This window comes from Stegostoma tigrinum, chromosome 7 (assembly GCF_030684315.1).
Source record: "Stegostoma tigrinum isolate sSteTig4 chromosome 7, sSteTig4.hap1, whole genome shotgun sequence".
Lineage (NCBI taxonomy): Eukaryota > Metazoa > Chordata > Chondrichthyes > Orectolobiformes > Stegostomatidae > Stegostoma > Stegostoma tigrinum.
Genome location: NC_081360.1, coordinates 6,063,013 through 6,079,851, shown reverse-complemented (window position 1 = coordinate 6,079,851; position 16,839 = coordinate 6,063,013). Strand labels below are relative to the sequence as shown.

Here is a 16,839-nt window from a genome sequence, read left to right as displayed (position 1 = left end):
ACCTCATTTTCACCATGGACATCTTGTATGCCCCATGCCGATGGCCGAAAAGCCCCCCACTTCTTCCTCTCCCACAGACCCAACCAGTCTCCCTCCACTGACACCCTCATCCACTTAACAACTTGTTCTTAGCCTCAATAACATTTCCTTTTACTCCTCCTACTTCCTACAAATTAAAGGGGTGGCTATGAGCACCCGTATGGGTCCAGACTATGCCTGACTCTTTGTAGGATAATCCCTGTTCTGCTGTTACACTGGCACTATCCCTCACTTCTTCCTCAGCTACATTGCTGCTTTATGCTCCCAAGAGGTGCTTGAACAGTTCATCAATTTTACCAACACCTTTCACCCCGATCTCAAATTCACCTGGACCATCTCCAATACCTCTCTCCCCTCTCTGTCTCATATCCGGTAACCATCTCAGCAACAACATCTATTTCAAACTCACCGAATCCCACAGCAACCTTGACTACACCTCCACTCACCTACCCTCCTACAAGAATGCAATCCCTCACCCCTAATTCCTCTGCCTCCACCTCATCTGCTCCCAAGATGGAGATTTCCACTCCTGGACATCCCAGATGTCCTCCTACTTTAAGGACCGCAACACACCCCCTCCACCGATCAAAAATACCGCAACCACATCTCTTGCAATTTCTGCAAATCTGTTCTCAATCCACCTCCCAGCAACAAAAATAAAGGCAGTGTTTCCCTGGTCCTCACATACCATCCCACCAATCTCCACATCTAGCACATCATCCTCCGCAATTTCCTCCACTTACAATCCGACCCCAGCACCAAATTGATAGTTCCCTCCACACCCCTATCTGCTTTTTGTAGGATGGCTCATTCAGAGACTCCTCACCATTCCCACCACACCCTCCACCTTTTGCTGCAACCGCAGGAGGTGCTACACATGCTCCTATATCTCCTTTCTCACTTCCATCCGAGGCCCAAGACAAACTTTCCATATCCTACAGGGGTTCACTTGTATGTCCTCTCACCTGGTCTACTATATCCGTTACTCCCCTACATGGGTGAGACTAAATGTAGGCTCGGTGACAGATTTGTTGGAGCACCTGCACTCCATACGCTATAGTCAACAACACCTTCCAGTTGCTAAACATTTTAACTCCCCCATCCACTCCCTTGGTGACATGTCCATCCTGGGCCTCTTCCAGTACCACAATGATGCCATACACACAATGGAGGAACAACACCTCATATTCTGCCTTGGGAACCTACGGCCTTATGGCCTGAACATAGAATTCACCAGTTTCAACATCTCTCTCATTCTTGCCTTACCCCACCCTTCCCACTGACCAATCCCCACTACCCCTACCTACAAGCACATATTGCCATTCCACCTACATTCTCCCAGCCCCACTCCTCTTGCTTCTATTTATTTTCCAGCTCCCCTCCCCCTGCCCAGTCCTGATGAAGGGTCTAGGCACAAAACATCAACTTTCCTGCCCCTCTGATGCTGCCTGACCTGCTGTGTTCCTCCAGTTCCACACCATGTTGACTCTGACTCTCGCATCTGCAGTTCTTGCTATCTCCAATCTTGTTAGTACCATCATGTTCGTTTACCTATTTTTGCCTGTCCTTCCTTCCTGAATTACTGGTCCTAACATTGACTTTCTCTCAATCCCTCTACTTGCTGACCTGCTGCTCTGACTCTCAGCCCCCGTCAGTCTGGTTTAAACCATCCCAAATAGCATTAAGGAATTCCTTGTGAAGATATTGGCTCCCCTCCAGTTGAGGTACAACCCGACCCTCCTGTACAAGTCATCCCTGCCCCAGAAGAGGTCCAAATGATCCAACAGCTCTGCCCCCAAAACTAACTCTTTAGCTGTGCATTCATCGGTCCTATCTTTCTATTCCTTGCCTCACGATCATGTGGCATTGGTAGTAACTCAGAGATTATTACCCTCAAGGTTCTGTTTTTCAGTCTCTTTCCTAACTCCCTGTACTCACTCTGCAGGACCTCATCCCTCTTTCTACCTGTGTCTTTTGTTCCAATGTGCACAATGACCTCTGTCTGCTCACCCTCCCCCTTAAGAATTTCATGCAACTATTCAGAGACATTCCTGACCCTGGCACCAGGGAGGCAACGCACCATCCTGGAATCTCGAATGCAGCCACAGAAATGTCTATCCATGCCCCTAAGTGGCTGGTCTCCTACCACTTGTTTGTTTGGACTTTGCCTGACCCATGCTCTACAACAAAGTCAGTTGTGATGCCATAGGCCTGGCTGCTGCTGTTATACTCCCCTGAGATGCCCCAACACTGCCGAAAGCAGAATACCTATTAGAGAGGGGAACAGCCACAGGAGACTCTTGCATACCTGCCTGCCTCTCCTGGCAGTCACACATTTTCCTGACTCAACCTGCAGCGTGACCATCTGCCTGTAACTAGTGTCTATCACACTCTCTGCCCCTGTATGCTCCTCAGTGTGTCCAACTGCTGCTCCAACTGAACAACTCAGTCTGTGAGGAGCTGCAGCTGGTCACACTTCTTGCAGTCATAGTCATCAGAGACAATAGACAGCTCCCTGATATGCCACGTCTGGCAGGAGGAGCACACCACTTCCCTAACTGCCAATTCTGCCTCTTTACATGAAGAAAGATAAAAGAATCTTACCTTGGGAGAGGCAATGACCTAATGGTATTATCATTGGACTGTTAATCCAGAGACCCAAATAATGTTCTGGTGACTCAGGTTTGAATCCTGCCAAGGCAGATGGTGGAATCTGAATTCAGTAAAAATATCTGGAATTAAGGACCTGATGATGATCGGATTTCGGAAAAACCCATCTGGTTCACTAAGGTCCTTTAGGGAAGGAAACTGCCATCCTTATCTGGTCTAGCCTACGTGCAACTCTAGACTCACAGCAATGTGGTTGACTCTAAACTGCCCTCTGGGCAATTAGGGATGGGTAAAAATGCTGCCTGATCAGCGACACCCTCATCCCGTGAATGAATAAAGAATAAAGGGCCTTGCCTAGGCCTTGCTTATCTTAATCACTGAAGCCTAGCGTTCACTTAAGCCCACATTTATACCAACCAGCAGCACTTCCACCACACAGCAGTTTTTCTGTAATTATTTTAGTGGTAACTTCCAATTAATTGGTTACTTCAATTACAATGCAATCTTTACAAACAGATCAAGTCCTTTCCAGGCGACAACAACCTTCCTAACAGCCATTCCCCATCTCTCTCTCCTTTTTTCAAGTTGGAGGAGGTAGGAAAGATGGAAACACTGCAGTAATGAAATGTTTGTGGCTTACTGTTCCTTGACATGGTGTTCTTCCTTACACTGCTGTTCAGTCATTGTGACTGAGCTGACTTCTCCCAGAATGCTCCTTGGTGAAGTCACTCTGCTGCCCTCTCTGCCATTCTGCCTTATAAAAATCAGCCTTCCCCCAGTGAAGGACTTTGATTTCAGGCCATCCTTGTTCTTTTGTCCAATGATCCTGAATCTAACAGTTATGATTGCCGTCAACAAAGTGCTCCCCCACTGATACTTCAACCGCTTTCCCAGCTTCATTACCTAGCGCAGGACTACCCTCTCTCTTGTAGGACATTCTATGTAGTGGCTTAAAAAGCTGTTCGGGATGCATTTTAATAATTCTGCTCTCTCTAAATTTTTCACACTATGACTACCCCAGATAATGTTGGGCAAGCCTTATTACTTTTACACTTCTCTGAAATTTCTCTTTTTTTTGGGTGTCTATAGTACATTCCCAGCAACATGATTACTCTTTTTGTTTTGGTTTTAGCTCTACCCATATGGTTTCATTTGAGGAGTCTTCTCATCAGAGCCACTGATGTACACACCTACACCATCAACTGCTGTTGGGGGCCCTGATACATAACATTAATCCTTATACTGCATTATCCTACATGTATTAAATGATCTTGGACAATGTCAATGTAGTTCCAGGTTCTACTACTTGAGTAGAGGACTTTCACTGCTAATATGAATGCTGACGTCACGGTATCTTCATGGCATCTGTGGAGGTATCCTGCCATAATGCCAAAGCACAAGGTGTCTTTTCCAAGGTCGATTTTAAAAAAGAACTTGGAGCCATTAATATAGTTTTCCTAAGATCTCGGAATCATAATTACACAGTCATGATTGTAAGAATGCTAATTATTGAATACTTAACTGCTAAGAAGCAATGAATGCTGTTGAATTATTAAGTATTGTTGAATAATTTTAAGAAGTGTAGTGACAGCATTCATGTCTCATAGGTGTCTGTAGGTCATACAATTCTTCACACAATTAAATAGTTTTGAAATGTGTAATTATTATAAAGTGAGCAAGCACAACTTCTGTTCTGTGCTCATCGTATCCCACAATCAGCTATGTGGTGAAAAAACTATTTAGTCACTTTTATTTTGGCTGATTTTGATTAGATTAGATTCCCTACAGTGTGGAAACAGGCTCTTCAGCCCAACACTGCCCCTTGGACCATCCCAAGCAGACCCATCCCCCTATAACCCACACACCCCTGAACATTACGGGCAATTTAGCATTGCCAATCCAACTAGCCTGCACATCTTTGGACTGTGGGAGGAAACCGGATCACCTACAGGAAACCCATGCAGACACGGGGAGAATGTGCAAACTCCGCACAGACAGTTACCCAAGGCTGGAATTGAACCCGGGTCCCTGGCACTGTGAGGCTGCAGTGCTAACTACTGAATCACCATGCCGTGCGTTTTCAACCAGCACTATGAAAAGAGGATACCAAACTCTAACAAAATAGGACAATGGGTCATTAACATGTACTTATTGACATCACGGGCCTAAGTTTAATGTCTCATCCAAGTGTTACAGATTAGACCAAACCCCCTCAGACTACATTAAGATGATAGCCTACACTGCAACCTTTTCTTATTTTTAAAGCAAGTGTAAGGTATTGTGTTCTGGATGCAATTCAACTGGTCAAACTACCAGCCTTGAAGCAAAATGTACTTTACTCTAACACCATGGGCCCCACACCTCAGGAAGGACATACCAGCCCTGGAGCGTGTCCAGTGGAGAGTCACATGGATGATCTCTGGAATGGTAGGTTTAACGGCTAAGGATCCTGGGATTGTACTCATTAGAGTTTAGAAGGTTGAGGGGAGATCTAATAGAAACTTACAGGATAATGTATGGCTTAGAAGGGGTGGACGCTAAGAAGTTGTTTCCGTTAGGCGGGGAGACTAGGACCCGTGAGCGCAGCCTTAGAATTAGAGGGGGTAAATTTAAAACTGAATTGAGACGACATTTCTTCAGTCAGAGAGTGGTGGGCTTGTGGAATTCATTGCCACGGAGTGCAGTGGAGGCCAGGACGTTGGATGCCTTCAAGGCAGAGACCGACAAATTCTTGATCTCACAACGAATCAAGGGCTACGGGGAGAGTGTAGGGAAGTGGAGTTGAAATGCCCATCAGCCATGATTTAAATGGCGGAGTGGACTTGATGGGCCGAATGGCCTTACTTCCACTCCTATGTCTTATGGTCTTATGGTCTTACCATAGTTAAAATGCAAACAAAAGAAAGAAGAATTGGAATAACAACTCTTCTGGAGAAGAGTTATTATTTAACCACTAAACAGCAACTGTTCTCATATCATAACATCTCAGAAAACATCCTTGACAAGGCAAATTCAGTAAAATAGATTGTCTCACACACAATTCTCCAATCCAGGAGAAAACAACATCAAGAGAAGACCCTGTGTCTGAGAGACAGAGAGAGAAAGAACTCAAGCATTTTGCCATAGTAGGGAGAGATACGTGGCAGCTACCGAACACCAACCGCTACTGGAAATTAAACTAAAATCCAGGTTCCGTGAGAGCTTGACCTCACCCCTTCATGCTGCTTCTATGTTGCAAATTTCAAAAAAAAACTCCAAGACCTCACAAGCTGTTTGCTTTATTGGTTTGGAATAGACCACTCAACACCTGTCTCAACCACTCTTCGTAAAAAAAAAACTGGATAAAATACATCTGTTAAAACTACAGCATCATCACACGAGAAGGAACATTATAGTGACAATTCAGTCTGCATTATCAGTTCGACACAGGACTGTAATGTAAATAATGCACTCAAATCTGCAATCTTTAATCCAGAAGTGGCCTGGCTATGAATGGAGCCAACAGAGCACTTGAATCAAGTATGGTTGTTTGAAATACTTTCCATAACTGCAAGTTGGAGGGATTTCCATCCCTTCTCATTGCATTGGGATGCAGCACCCTGAGGTTTGTAGGGTACTTTAAAACAGTTCCTGAATTCCATGGAATAAGCAATCTCCCTCATTCCCACACAGAATGTAGAAGAGAAATGTAATATACTTCAAAATATGATTTACAATACTGCATTCTCAATATGTGGCAAGCAGGAGTGGAAGGGCATCATCTCGTTTGAGGCTGGCACCCTGCCACTGATGCCAAACAATCTGTTATCATTTATTACAAGGAGAATCTAGGCAAGAAGACTTGGAATGACCTGGGACCTGCCCGAAATAAACTCAGATTGCTCAGTAATGTCTACAGTTACAAATTTGCCAGAATATCCAGCTGTCCTCCAACACAGCAGATCAAAAAGTCCATCTGTAAAGAAAACAGTGACATTGAGACAAAATTAGGTCATTGTTGATTGCAATACTCAGTGAGTTAGGTAGAACAGTCCCCTGAGAATGGGAAGCACTAGACATCATTGATGGCCCACCTTCAATGGAAGAGCTGGACATCAAACTCTCAGTGAAGGAGCTTAGCAAACGTACCAGCTATTGACCGCGCTTCAGTCAATGCTAGAATACCTGAATTCGTCAAGCATAGGAAACCAGCAATCCTGCATTATTTGCGCAATTGCTCTGCTGCAGGGAAAGTGTATTGCTTTAAGTTATGCATGATGCAAACATTGTGGCCCTCAATAAGAAGACAGTTACAAAGATATTTTCCTGATGAACAATGTGGTACAAGTGTATCTATTTTTTTCTCTGGTCAGACTGCAGATTCTGGCTGAACACATCTGACATTGAATATTGCCATACTACCATCCATTAGCATTGACAATATGTCACAGGAGGTTGTTGATCGGCTCACAAACCTAAACTCTGTAGTCACCAGTAATCTGTCACTTGATGCTGAAATCAGCACATGCATCAAAAAGCTGCAGATGTAATGTTCTAGCTGAGTAAGCGAGTGCAGGACATCAGCAACGTAAATGAGGACAGCACACAGCAAACTACCACTGCATCTTCAGCATAATTCTCTGAAGCGGAGAGACCTAGACAACAAATGCTTGGCAGAGAAAGAGACAAAAGTTTTTTTGCTGTATTAGATGCAGCCTCAGTATTTCTCAGCAAGACAATGTCATCAAGTAGGAGATCCCAAAGCTGCTTATTGCATTAGCAGACACTTGTTAGATACATAGAGTCCCCTTACAGTGTGGAAGCCGGCCATCAAGTCCAGACTGACCCTCCAAAGAGCATTCCCCCCCCCAGACCCAACCCCTACCCGTTCCCTGTAACCCTGCATGTCCCATGGCCAATCCATGTAACATGCACATCTTTGAACTTTAGGAGGAAACCAGAACACCCACATGAAATGCACACAGACACAGGGAGACTGTGCAAAGTCCACACAGGAATTGAACCTGAGTTCTCTATGCTGTGAAGCAGCAGGGCTAGTCAATGAGCCACAATGCCACCCTATTAAGCCAATGTTGTCTTCATGTGCATTGAATGGATGACAAAATCTATCCAAATATTTTTTGTCGAGTGAAATAGCCCAGCATCTTGACCTGCTGGAAGTCCATACCTCCTCTAGAAACAGAATATGAAGCCAACACAGACAACTGGAAGGTAGTCACTGATGGCCATGATCTCTGAAGTTTGAGTTTTGGAGAGGCATTGGAAGACAAATGGAAAAAACAGAAAGATTAGCTAGTCAAGAAGAGGGCCCACAGAAAATAGAGGCCAGCAAATTGTGTACCTTTTCAACCCACTCTTTTCCTCTGTAGTAAGTGACAGAGGGAGGCTCCTGAGCCACAACATATAATGCTTGAGATACAGAGTTGAGAAAATTCGTAAAGCAGAAGTACAAAGGGATCTGGGAGTGTTGGTCCAGGATTCTCTAAAAGTTAACTTGCAGGTAGAGTCCGTGATTAAGAAAGCGAATGTAATGTTGTCGTTTATCTCAAGAGGGTTAGAATATATAAGCAGTGATGTCTTTCTGAGACTTTATAAAGCTCTAGTTAGGCCCCATTTAGAATACTGTGTCCAATTTTGGGCCCCACACCTCAGGAAGGACATACTGGCCCTGAAGCATGTCCAGCGGAGATTCACACGATGATCCCTGGAATGGTAGGTTTAACGTATGATGAACGGCTAAGGATCCTGGGATTGTATTCATTAGAGTTTAGAAGGTTGAGAGGAGATCTAATAGAAACTTACAAGATAATGTATGGCTTAGAAAGGGTGGACGCTGGGAAGTTGTTTCCGTTGGGCAGGGAGACTAGGATCCGTGGGCACAGCCTTAAAATTAGAGGGGGTAAATTTAAAACTGAAATGAGATGACATTTCTTCAGCGGTGGGCTTGTGGAATTCATTGCCTTCAAGGCAGAGATCAATAAATTCTTGATCTCACAACAAATCAAGGGCTATGGGAAGAGTGCAGGGAAGTGGAGTTGAAATGCCCATCAGCCATAATGTAAATGGCAGAGTGGACTTGATGAGCCAAATGGCCTTACTTCCACTCCTATGTCTTATGGTCTTGACTAGACTAATAAGCTGCAAACTCTTTGGAACATCCTGATTTGTGAAAGTTGCTATTAAGCCATCTTTAACCCATTTTCTACTTTACGTTTCTTTCAGCAGCATGCTACTTAGCGACGAAAATTAACTTACTGTCAATAATTGTTGCTCAGCTATTTCTGTATACTATTCAATGTTTACTCTTGGTTTCTCTTTCCCAGCTTCCGCAGCAGCCCTCAACAATTATACAACAGTTACCACAGCAACAGCCACTTATCACGCAGATCCCACCTCCACAAGCTCTTCCACCAATCAGGTCAGGCAGCATCAAGGAAGGTAAGGAATATTCAAATTATTATTTCATTTGGATGTGAAACACTTTCAAGAGTGGTGGTTTTGTCCGATGTTTATTTTGGAACTTAGGTCATTATCTGAGGGATGTGTGTTCATATATCAAAATTGATTAAAGCTGGTCAACCTTGCATGCTTGAGATTAAAGACAAAATGTAACAAATTCACACCAGAGTGTAGACTTTAAAGAAAGAACGATAAATATCAATTTTCCAACTGCTGAGCCTATCTATACCACGTGTTGTCGGACAGTTATGTATTTGCCTTTCAGCCTATTTCTCCAGAGTAAGGGCTGCCTACCCTGGCTGTATGTAACATCCTGTAACTTCCGAAATGTAAGTTATTTCCTGTCTCCAAGGAAACCTGCTGTTTTTCTGAACTGACTGCTGTTTGTACCCTGTTAATGATGGGATGTGCCAGCAAGTGGAAACCAAATTAGATAACATAATTCAAGTGTCCTGCTACAGCCTGCCATTAATGCTCATCTTTTGACACATATATACATATGACAAATTTGGGAGGACAGTATGTGTAAGCTTTTCTGCACATGAATGTAAAATGGACTTTTACCAATGCAGGTTTGTTAGTTGGTTGTTACCGTATCTTGAAATCTAACCAGAATATAGCACCTGCTTCTAACTTGTTCAAAACTGGACATGTTTTAAAAAAAGCCTGATTTTTGCTTTCTTGTACAGAATAGAGATGTGCTTTTGAATCTCTCTTGGTACCTCCTGTATCCTGCCTTCTAGGCCATCTGAATCCTTTTCCCTTACAAGGGTCTTATGACTGGGTATAAAATATTGAAGCAGGTTGTACGGGAAAGACACAGAGGAGCTAATGATGAAATACATAGATATATGGGTCAACTTGGAGGAAACACAGCACTCGGCATGATAAATGACTGAGCGACATGATGGAATCAGGAAGCCTAAAGAGAGCCATTAGGGAAACTACAATACCACAAACCCAACAAGAGACTATCTAATTATCACCTTTTAACATTCACTGGCATTACCATTGCTGAATCCCCAACACTCACTGTCCTGGAGATCATTTACCAGAAACGGAACCCAACCCGCCATACAAATATTGTGTCAAGATCAGTTCAGAAGCTGGGAATTTTGTGGTGATTAACTTCTGTTTCTCTAATGCCTGTCACCACCCACAAAATAAAATCAGAAATGTGGAGGAATACTCCCACTTGCTTCAACCAATGCAGTTCCAACAACAGTCAAGAAGTTCAAACCGTCCAGGAAAAAACATGCTGCATGATTGCCAACATATCTACCAGCTTAAACATTCAGTCCCTTTACTACTGAAATTCAGCAGCAGCAGTGAGTTTGGTCAGGATGTTTAACAAATAATCTTTAGAGTAGAGCCTGACCCCTTTTCCACTCACCAACAATCACATGCACTTATAAACAGGATAACGGGAGAATAATGTGGGTCAGGAAACTTGGTTGATTTTTTCCAGCCATCAGTCGTAGGAATTCACCAAGGCTCCTTAGAAAGTACCTTTCCAACTCTCAACCTCTGCCACCTAGAAGGACAAGGGTAGCAGATACATGGGAGCAACACAATCCACCACCTATGCCCAGTAGCAGCAGCGTGTACTAGCTACAAGATGCACTGCAGCAAATTTACCCAAGATTGTTAGACATTGCCTTCCAAACCCCTGACCACTTCCACCTAGAAGGACAAGGGCAGCAGATACATGGAAATACCAGTACTTGCAAACTCCCGTCCAAGTCACTCACCATCCTTTCCTCAATGCCATTCCTTCACTGTCACTGGATCAAAATCCTGCAATTCCCTCCCTAACACCTGCAGGTGTACCTACATAGAAATACCAAATACATCCACCAAATAAATGAAGTGGATCAAGAGGACAGCTCATCACCACTTACTCAAAGTAACTAGGTATAGCAATAAATGTTAATCCAGCCAGCAATGCCCACATCCCATCAATGAGCAAAAAAATTCCCCTTGAGCCCACCCATTCAGCATTGAGCAGTCCACAGCAATAATATACTGGGAGCAGACTTAATTGATTCAGACTGGCACTTCTGCCCCAATCTATCAGTCCAGCAGGCCCAGGAATGAGCTTGTTTATTACTGGGCTGATAGACACTTTCCCAGAGGCAAGTCTGCTATTTTTGGCTGGCTGGCTGAGAGATGCCAGTGCGGAAAATAGGCAAGGTTTCAGAAACCAAGGAAAAAAGTTAAAGAGGGTGATAGTCTATCATGGAGGTAGGAAATTCCTTAGATGCAGACAGAGTCCATCCCGCCTTTAAAAAAGAGGGACTCCCCGTTCTTCCCTAACAGACACCCGAGCAGCAAAAGCTGTCATTCAGTCTCGTCATGGCTGATCTCTGGCTTTAATTGTACTTTCCTGCTTGCTCACTCAGTCCCATTGTACACCTCTGCCACACTCCCATATATTTTAGTTCCCAGACAGCCCAACAATTCGTCTATCGGAGCCTGAAATATATACCATGATGATGCGTCCTTGCTTTACCTACATGGTAAATTTCTGTGTTCCTTGTATGAGTGCACCTAACTCTGTCTGAACATTAACCAAATGCAAAAGGCTAATATGCAATTAGAATTAGAATTAGAATTGGCTTTATTGTTAAATGCACTTGAATGGGTGCAGTAAAAAGTTTGCAATGTCACTGCTATGGCGCCATCTTAGGTTTAGGAAACCTAGGTACAGATACTTAAGTATTTGGTATAGAATTTAAAGAATAATAAATAAAGTCCAGCATAGGAATACAAAGTTTTTAAAAAGTACTTGAATTACTCAAAGTCCAGCATAAGAATAAAAAGCTTTTAAAATGTACTCAAATTACAATAGTTTCCATCAAGTCTGAGCCAGCACCGAGCCTCCAGACCACACCCCAGGCCAAATTTCCAAGCCACGCTGGGCTTCAAAACTTGAGATCTCGCTTCCAGTCTGCAAGGGTCTCGCCTCCCCCGTGGTGGCCTCCACTCCAGGACTTGCCTCCCCATGACAGCCTCCGGTCTGGGACTTGTCTCCTTATGATGGCCTCCAGCCCGGGATTCGCCCCTGGGACTTGTCCCCATGCCAACCTCCAGCCTGGGACTTAGCTCCTGCACTGGCCTCCAGCTTGAGGCTTGCCTCCCACACTGGCCTGGTCTGGGACTTGCCTACTGCACTGGCCTGGTCTCAAACTTGCCTTCCACATCGACTTGGGCTCAGAATTGCGTCCAGGACTCGCCAGCAATGACCTCCGATTTGGGAGTCACCTCATCCATTCCCTCTGGGGAAGTTTTAAAAGTTAAAAATTTGGGAAAAATAACTGCAGAAGAGAGAAGAAGAAAAAAAGAATAAAAAAGAAAAGGAACTGGTAGAGCAGAGGAGCTCTGGCTGTAGCATTCCACTCCACCACCGTCTTGCTTCAGGTGCAGCAAGTAATTAGGAAAGTTAATGTTTATTGTGGGGGGAAATTGAATACAAAAGTAGGCAAGTTATTCTTCATTTATACAGGACACTGGCAAAATCACATCCGGTGTACTGTGCACTGTGTTGGTTCCTCTTGTTAAGGCAGGATGCAAATGCATTGGAAGCAGTTCAGAGAACAATTACCAAACTAATACCTGGAGTGAGAGGCTTGTCTTATGAGGAAATATTTGATAAATTAGGCTTGTTTCTGCTGGAGCTTAAAAGAGAAGGTGATTTGATTGAATCATTTAAGATTCTGAGGGGCCTTGACCAGGTAGATGTGGAAAGATATAAATGCAAAATACTGTGGATGCTGGAAACTGAAACAAAAGCAAAGTAAGTGGATTCTGGAAATCTGAAAGAAACAGAGAATGTTGGAGAAACTCAGTAGGTCTGTGGAGAGAGAACAGAGTTAACGTTTTGAGTCAAAGAGAGAACAAAGAAAATTACAGCACAGGAACAGGCGCTTCGGCCCTCCAAGCCTGCGCTGATCGAGATCCTCAGTCTAAGTCTATCATCTATTTTCTAAGGGTCTGTATCCCTTTGCTCCCTGCCCATCCACGTACCTGTCCAGATACATCTTAAAAGACACTAACGTGCCTGCGTCTACAACCTGCACTGGTAACGCGTTCCTGGCACCTACCAATCTCTGTGTAAAGAATTTTCCGCGCATATCTCCCTTAAACTTTCCTCCTCTCACTTTGAACTCATGACCCCTAGTAATTGAGTCCCCCACTCTGGGAAAAAATTTCTTGCTATCCACCTTGTCTATACCCCTCATGATTTTGTCGACTTCCATCAGGTCGCCCCTCAAACTCTGTCTTTCTAATGAAAATAATCCTAATCTACTCAACCTTTCTTCATAGCCAGCACTGTCCATACCAGGCAACATCCTGGTGAACCTCCTCTGCACCCTTTCCAAAGCATCCACATCCTTTTGGTAATGTGGCAACCAGAACTGTACACAGTACTCTCAATGTGGTCCAACCAAAGTCTTATACAACTATAACATGACCTGCCAACTCTTCTACTCAATAGCCCGTCCAATGAAGGAAAGCATGCCTTCTTGACCACCGAATTGACCTGTGTTGCCACCTTCAGGGAACAGTGGACCTGAACACCCAGATCTCTCTGAACATCAACTTTCCCCAGGACTTTTCCATTTACTGTATAGTTTGCTCTTGAATTAGATCTTCCAAAATGTATCACCTCGCATTTGCCTGGATTGAACTCCATCTGCTATTTATCTGCCCAACTCTCCAATTTATCTATATTCTGCTGTAATCTCTGACAGTCCCCTTCACTATCTGCTACTCTACCAATCTTCATGTCATCTGCAAACTTGCTAATCAGACCACCTACACCTTCCTCCAAACCATTTACGTATATCACAAACAACAGTGGTCCCAGCACAGATCCCTGTGGAACACCACTGGTCACGGGTCTCCAATATAAGAAACCCCCTTACACTACTACTCTCTGTCTCCTGTTGCCTAGCCAGTTTTTTATCCATCTAGCTAGCACACCCTGGACCCCATGTGACTTCACTTTCTCCATCAGCCTGCCATGGGGAACCTTATCAAGCACCTTACTGAACTCCATGAATATGACATCTACAGCCTTTCCCTCATCAATCAACTTTGTCACGTCCTCAAAGAATTCTATTAAGTTGATAAGAGATGACCTTCCCTGCACAAACCCATGTTGTCTATCACTGATAAGCCCATTTTCTTCCAAATGGGAATAGATCCTGTCCCTAAGTATCTTCTCCAGCAGCTTCCCTACCACTGACGTCAGGCTCACTGGTTGATAATTACCTGGATTATCCTTGCTACCCTTATTAAACAAGGGGACAACACTAACAATTCTCCAGTCCTCCGGGACCTCACCTGTGTCTACGGATGCTGCAAAGATATCTGTTAAGACCCTGGCTATTTCCTCTCTTGTTTCCCTCTATAACCTGGGATAGATCCCATCCAGACCTGGGGACTTATCCACCTTAGTGCCTTTTAGGATACCCAACACCTCCTCCCTCCTTATGCTGACATGACCTAGAGTAAGCAAACATCTATCCCTAATCTCAACATCTGTCATGTCCCTCTCCTTGGTGAATACCGATGCAAAGTACTCATTAAGAATGTCACCCATTTTCTCTGACTCGAAGCTAAACTTTCCTTCTTTGTCCTTAAGTGGGCCAATCCTTTCTCTAGTTACCCTCTTGCGCTTTTTATATAAATAAAAGGCTTTGGGATTTTACTTAACAATGTTTGCTAACAATATCTCATGTCCCCTCTTAGCCCTCTTAGTTCCTCGTTTCACATTTGCCCTACATTCCCGATATTCTTCTATAGCTTCGTCTGTCTTCAGTCACCTGGACCTTATGTATACTTCCTTTTTCCTCTTGGCCAGTCTGACAATTTCACCTGTCATCCATGGTTCCCTAATCTTGGCATTTCTACCCCATATTTTCACAGGAACATGTCTTTCCTGCACGCTAATCAACCTCTCCTTAAAAGCCTCCCACATATCAAATGTGAATTTACCTTCAAACACTTTCTCCCAATCTACGTTCCCCATGTCCTGCCGAATTTTGGTACAGTTGGCCTTCCCCCAGTTTAGAACTCTTCCTTTAGGACCACTCTCATGAGTCCATGAGTATTGTAAAACTTACGGAATTGTGATCACTATTTCCAAAGTAGTCCCACACGGTAATTTCAACCACCTGGCCAGGCTTATTCCCCAACACCAGATTCAGTATGGTCCCTTCCCAAGTTGGATTACATACATACTAATCTAGAAAACCCTCCTGGATGCTCCTTATGAATTCTGCTCCGTCTTGACCCCTAATGCTGCGTGAATCCCAGTCAATGTTGGGAAAGTCAAAATCTCCCATCAGCACCACCCTGTTGCTCCTACACCTTTCCATAATCTAGAGTCTAGAGACCTTTTATCATAACAACTTTTGAAAAATGGTGTACTATTTGTTTGCATTCTATGTGACACAGTCAGAAGTCACAGGAGACCAGGTTATAGTCCAACAGGTTTATTTGAAATCACAAGCTTTAGGAGCAGTGCTTTGAAAGCTTGTGACTTCAAATAAACCAGATGGACAAAACCTGGTGTCATGTGACTTCTGACTTTGTCCACCCCTGTCCAACATTGGCACCTCCACATCACAAAAGACACAAATATATGTTCAGTTTAAAGTTTTTGAGAAGATTTGTAGCTCGTTTTGTGGATGAGGTTGTGGACTTGCCCGCTGAGCTGGTGTGTTTGATTGAAGACGTTTTGTCACCCTTCTTGGTAACATTGTCAGTGTGCCTCCAGTGAAGCATTGGTATTCTGTCCAGCTTGACATTTTATGCCTTGGTTTACTGGGGTAGTTGGCATTGCTTCTGGTTCTGTTTTTCAGTGGTTTATTTATTGGGACAAGTTCAGTGTGTTTGTTAATGGAGTTCCACTTGGAATGCCAGGCTTCCAGGAATTCCCTCGCGTGTTTGCCAAACAGAGAATGCTAGGGGATTCCTGGAGGCCCAGCATTTCAACTGGAGCTCCATCAACAAACTCCCTGAACTGGACCCAATATACAAACCACTGAAAAACAGAACCGGAAATAATGTCCTAGATAACAAAGTGCAGAGCTGGATGAACACAACAGGCCAAGCAGCATCAGAAGAGCAGGAAGGCTGACGTTTCTTCAGAAAACCACCCCAGCAAACCAAGGCATATAAATAACCAGGAGGACAAAACACCAACGCTTCACCAGAGGTGCATTGATGATATTACCTAGGAGGGGAACAAAACGTTTGCAAGCAAACCCTCCGGCTCAGTGCACATGTCTACAACCTCACTAATCCCATCAGCCTGCACATGGTCCGTAACCCTCTATTCTCGGCCTGTGCATGTGTCTGTCTAAATGTCTCTAAAATGTTGCAATTGTATCTGCTTCTACCACCTCCCATGACAGCATTTCCAGAAATGTACTGCCCTGTGTGTAAAAAGCTTTCCTTGAACATCTACTTTAAACATTTCCCCTTTTCAGCTTAATCTTACGCTCCTTGGTATTTGATATTTCCACCCTGGGAAAGAAACTCCAACTATCCAACGTCTTCATGCTCCTCATGATTTTATATACTTATATCATGTCATCCTTAAGTGGCCGACAGTCCAGTGAAAAAGCAATCCAAATACATTTGTCCCACCTCTCCTTATAGCAAAAACACTCCAATCTAGGCAACATCCTATTAAACTTCTTCTGCACCCTCTCCAAA

At 43.9% G+C, this 16,839-nt stretch overlaps 1 protein-coding gene across 5 annotated transcripts in view; it reads left to right on the top strand.

Annotated features, from left to right (window-relative positions):
• LOC125453822 (uncharacterized protein C21orf58) overlaps positions 1 to 16,839 on the top strand; it is an 89,527-nt gene that overhangs the window by 46,554 nt on the left and 26,134 nt on the right. For all 5 annotated transcript variants that reach the window (XM_059647021.1, XM_059647020.1, XM_059647017.1 and 2 more), the window contains one exon: positions 8,973 to 9,087. In XM_059647021.1, coding sequence (XP_059503004.1) covers positions 8,973 to 9,087 — 115 coding nt within the window. The remainder of the gene's footprint in view (positions 1 to 8,972; positions 9,088 to 16,839) is intronic.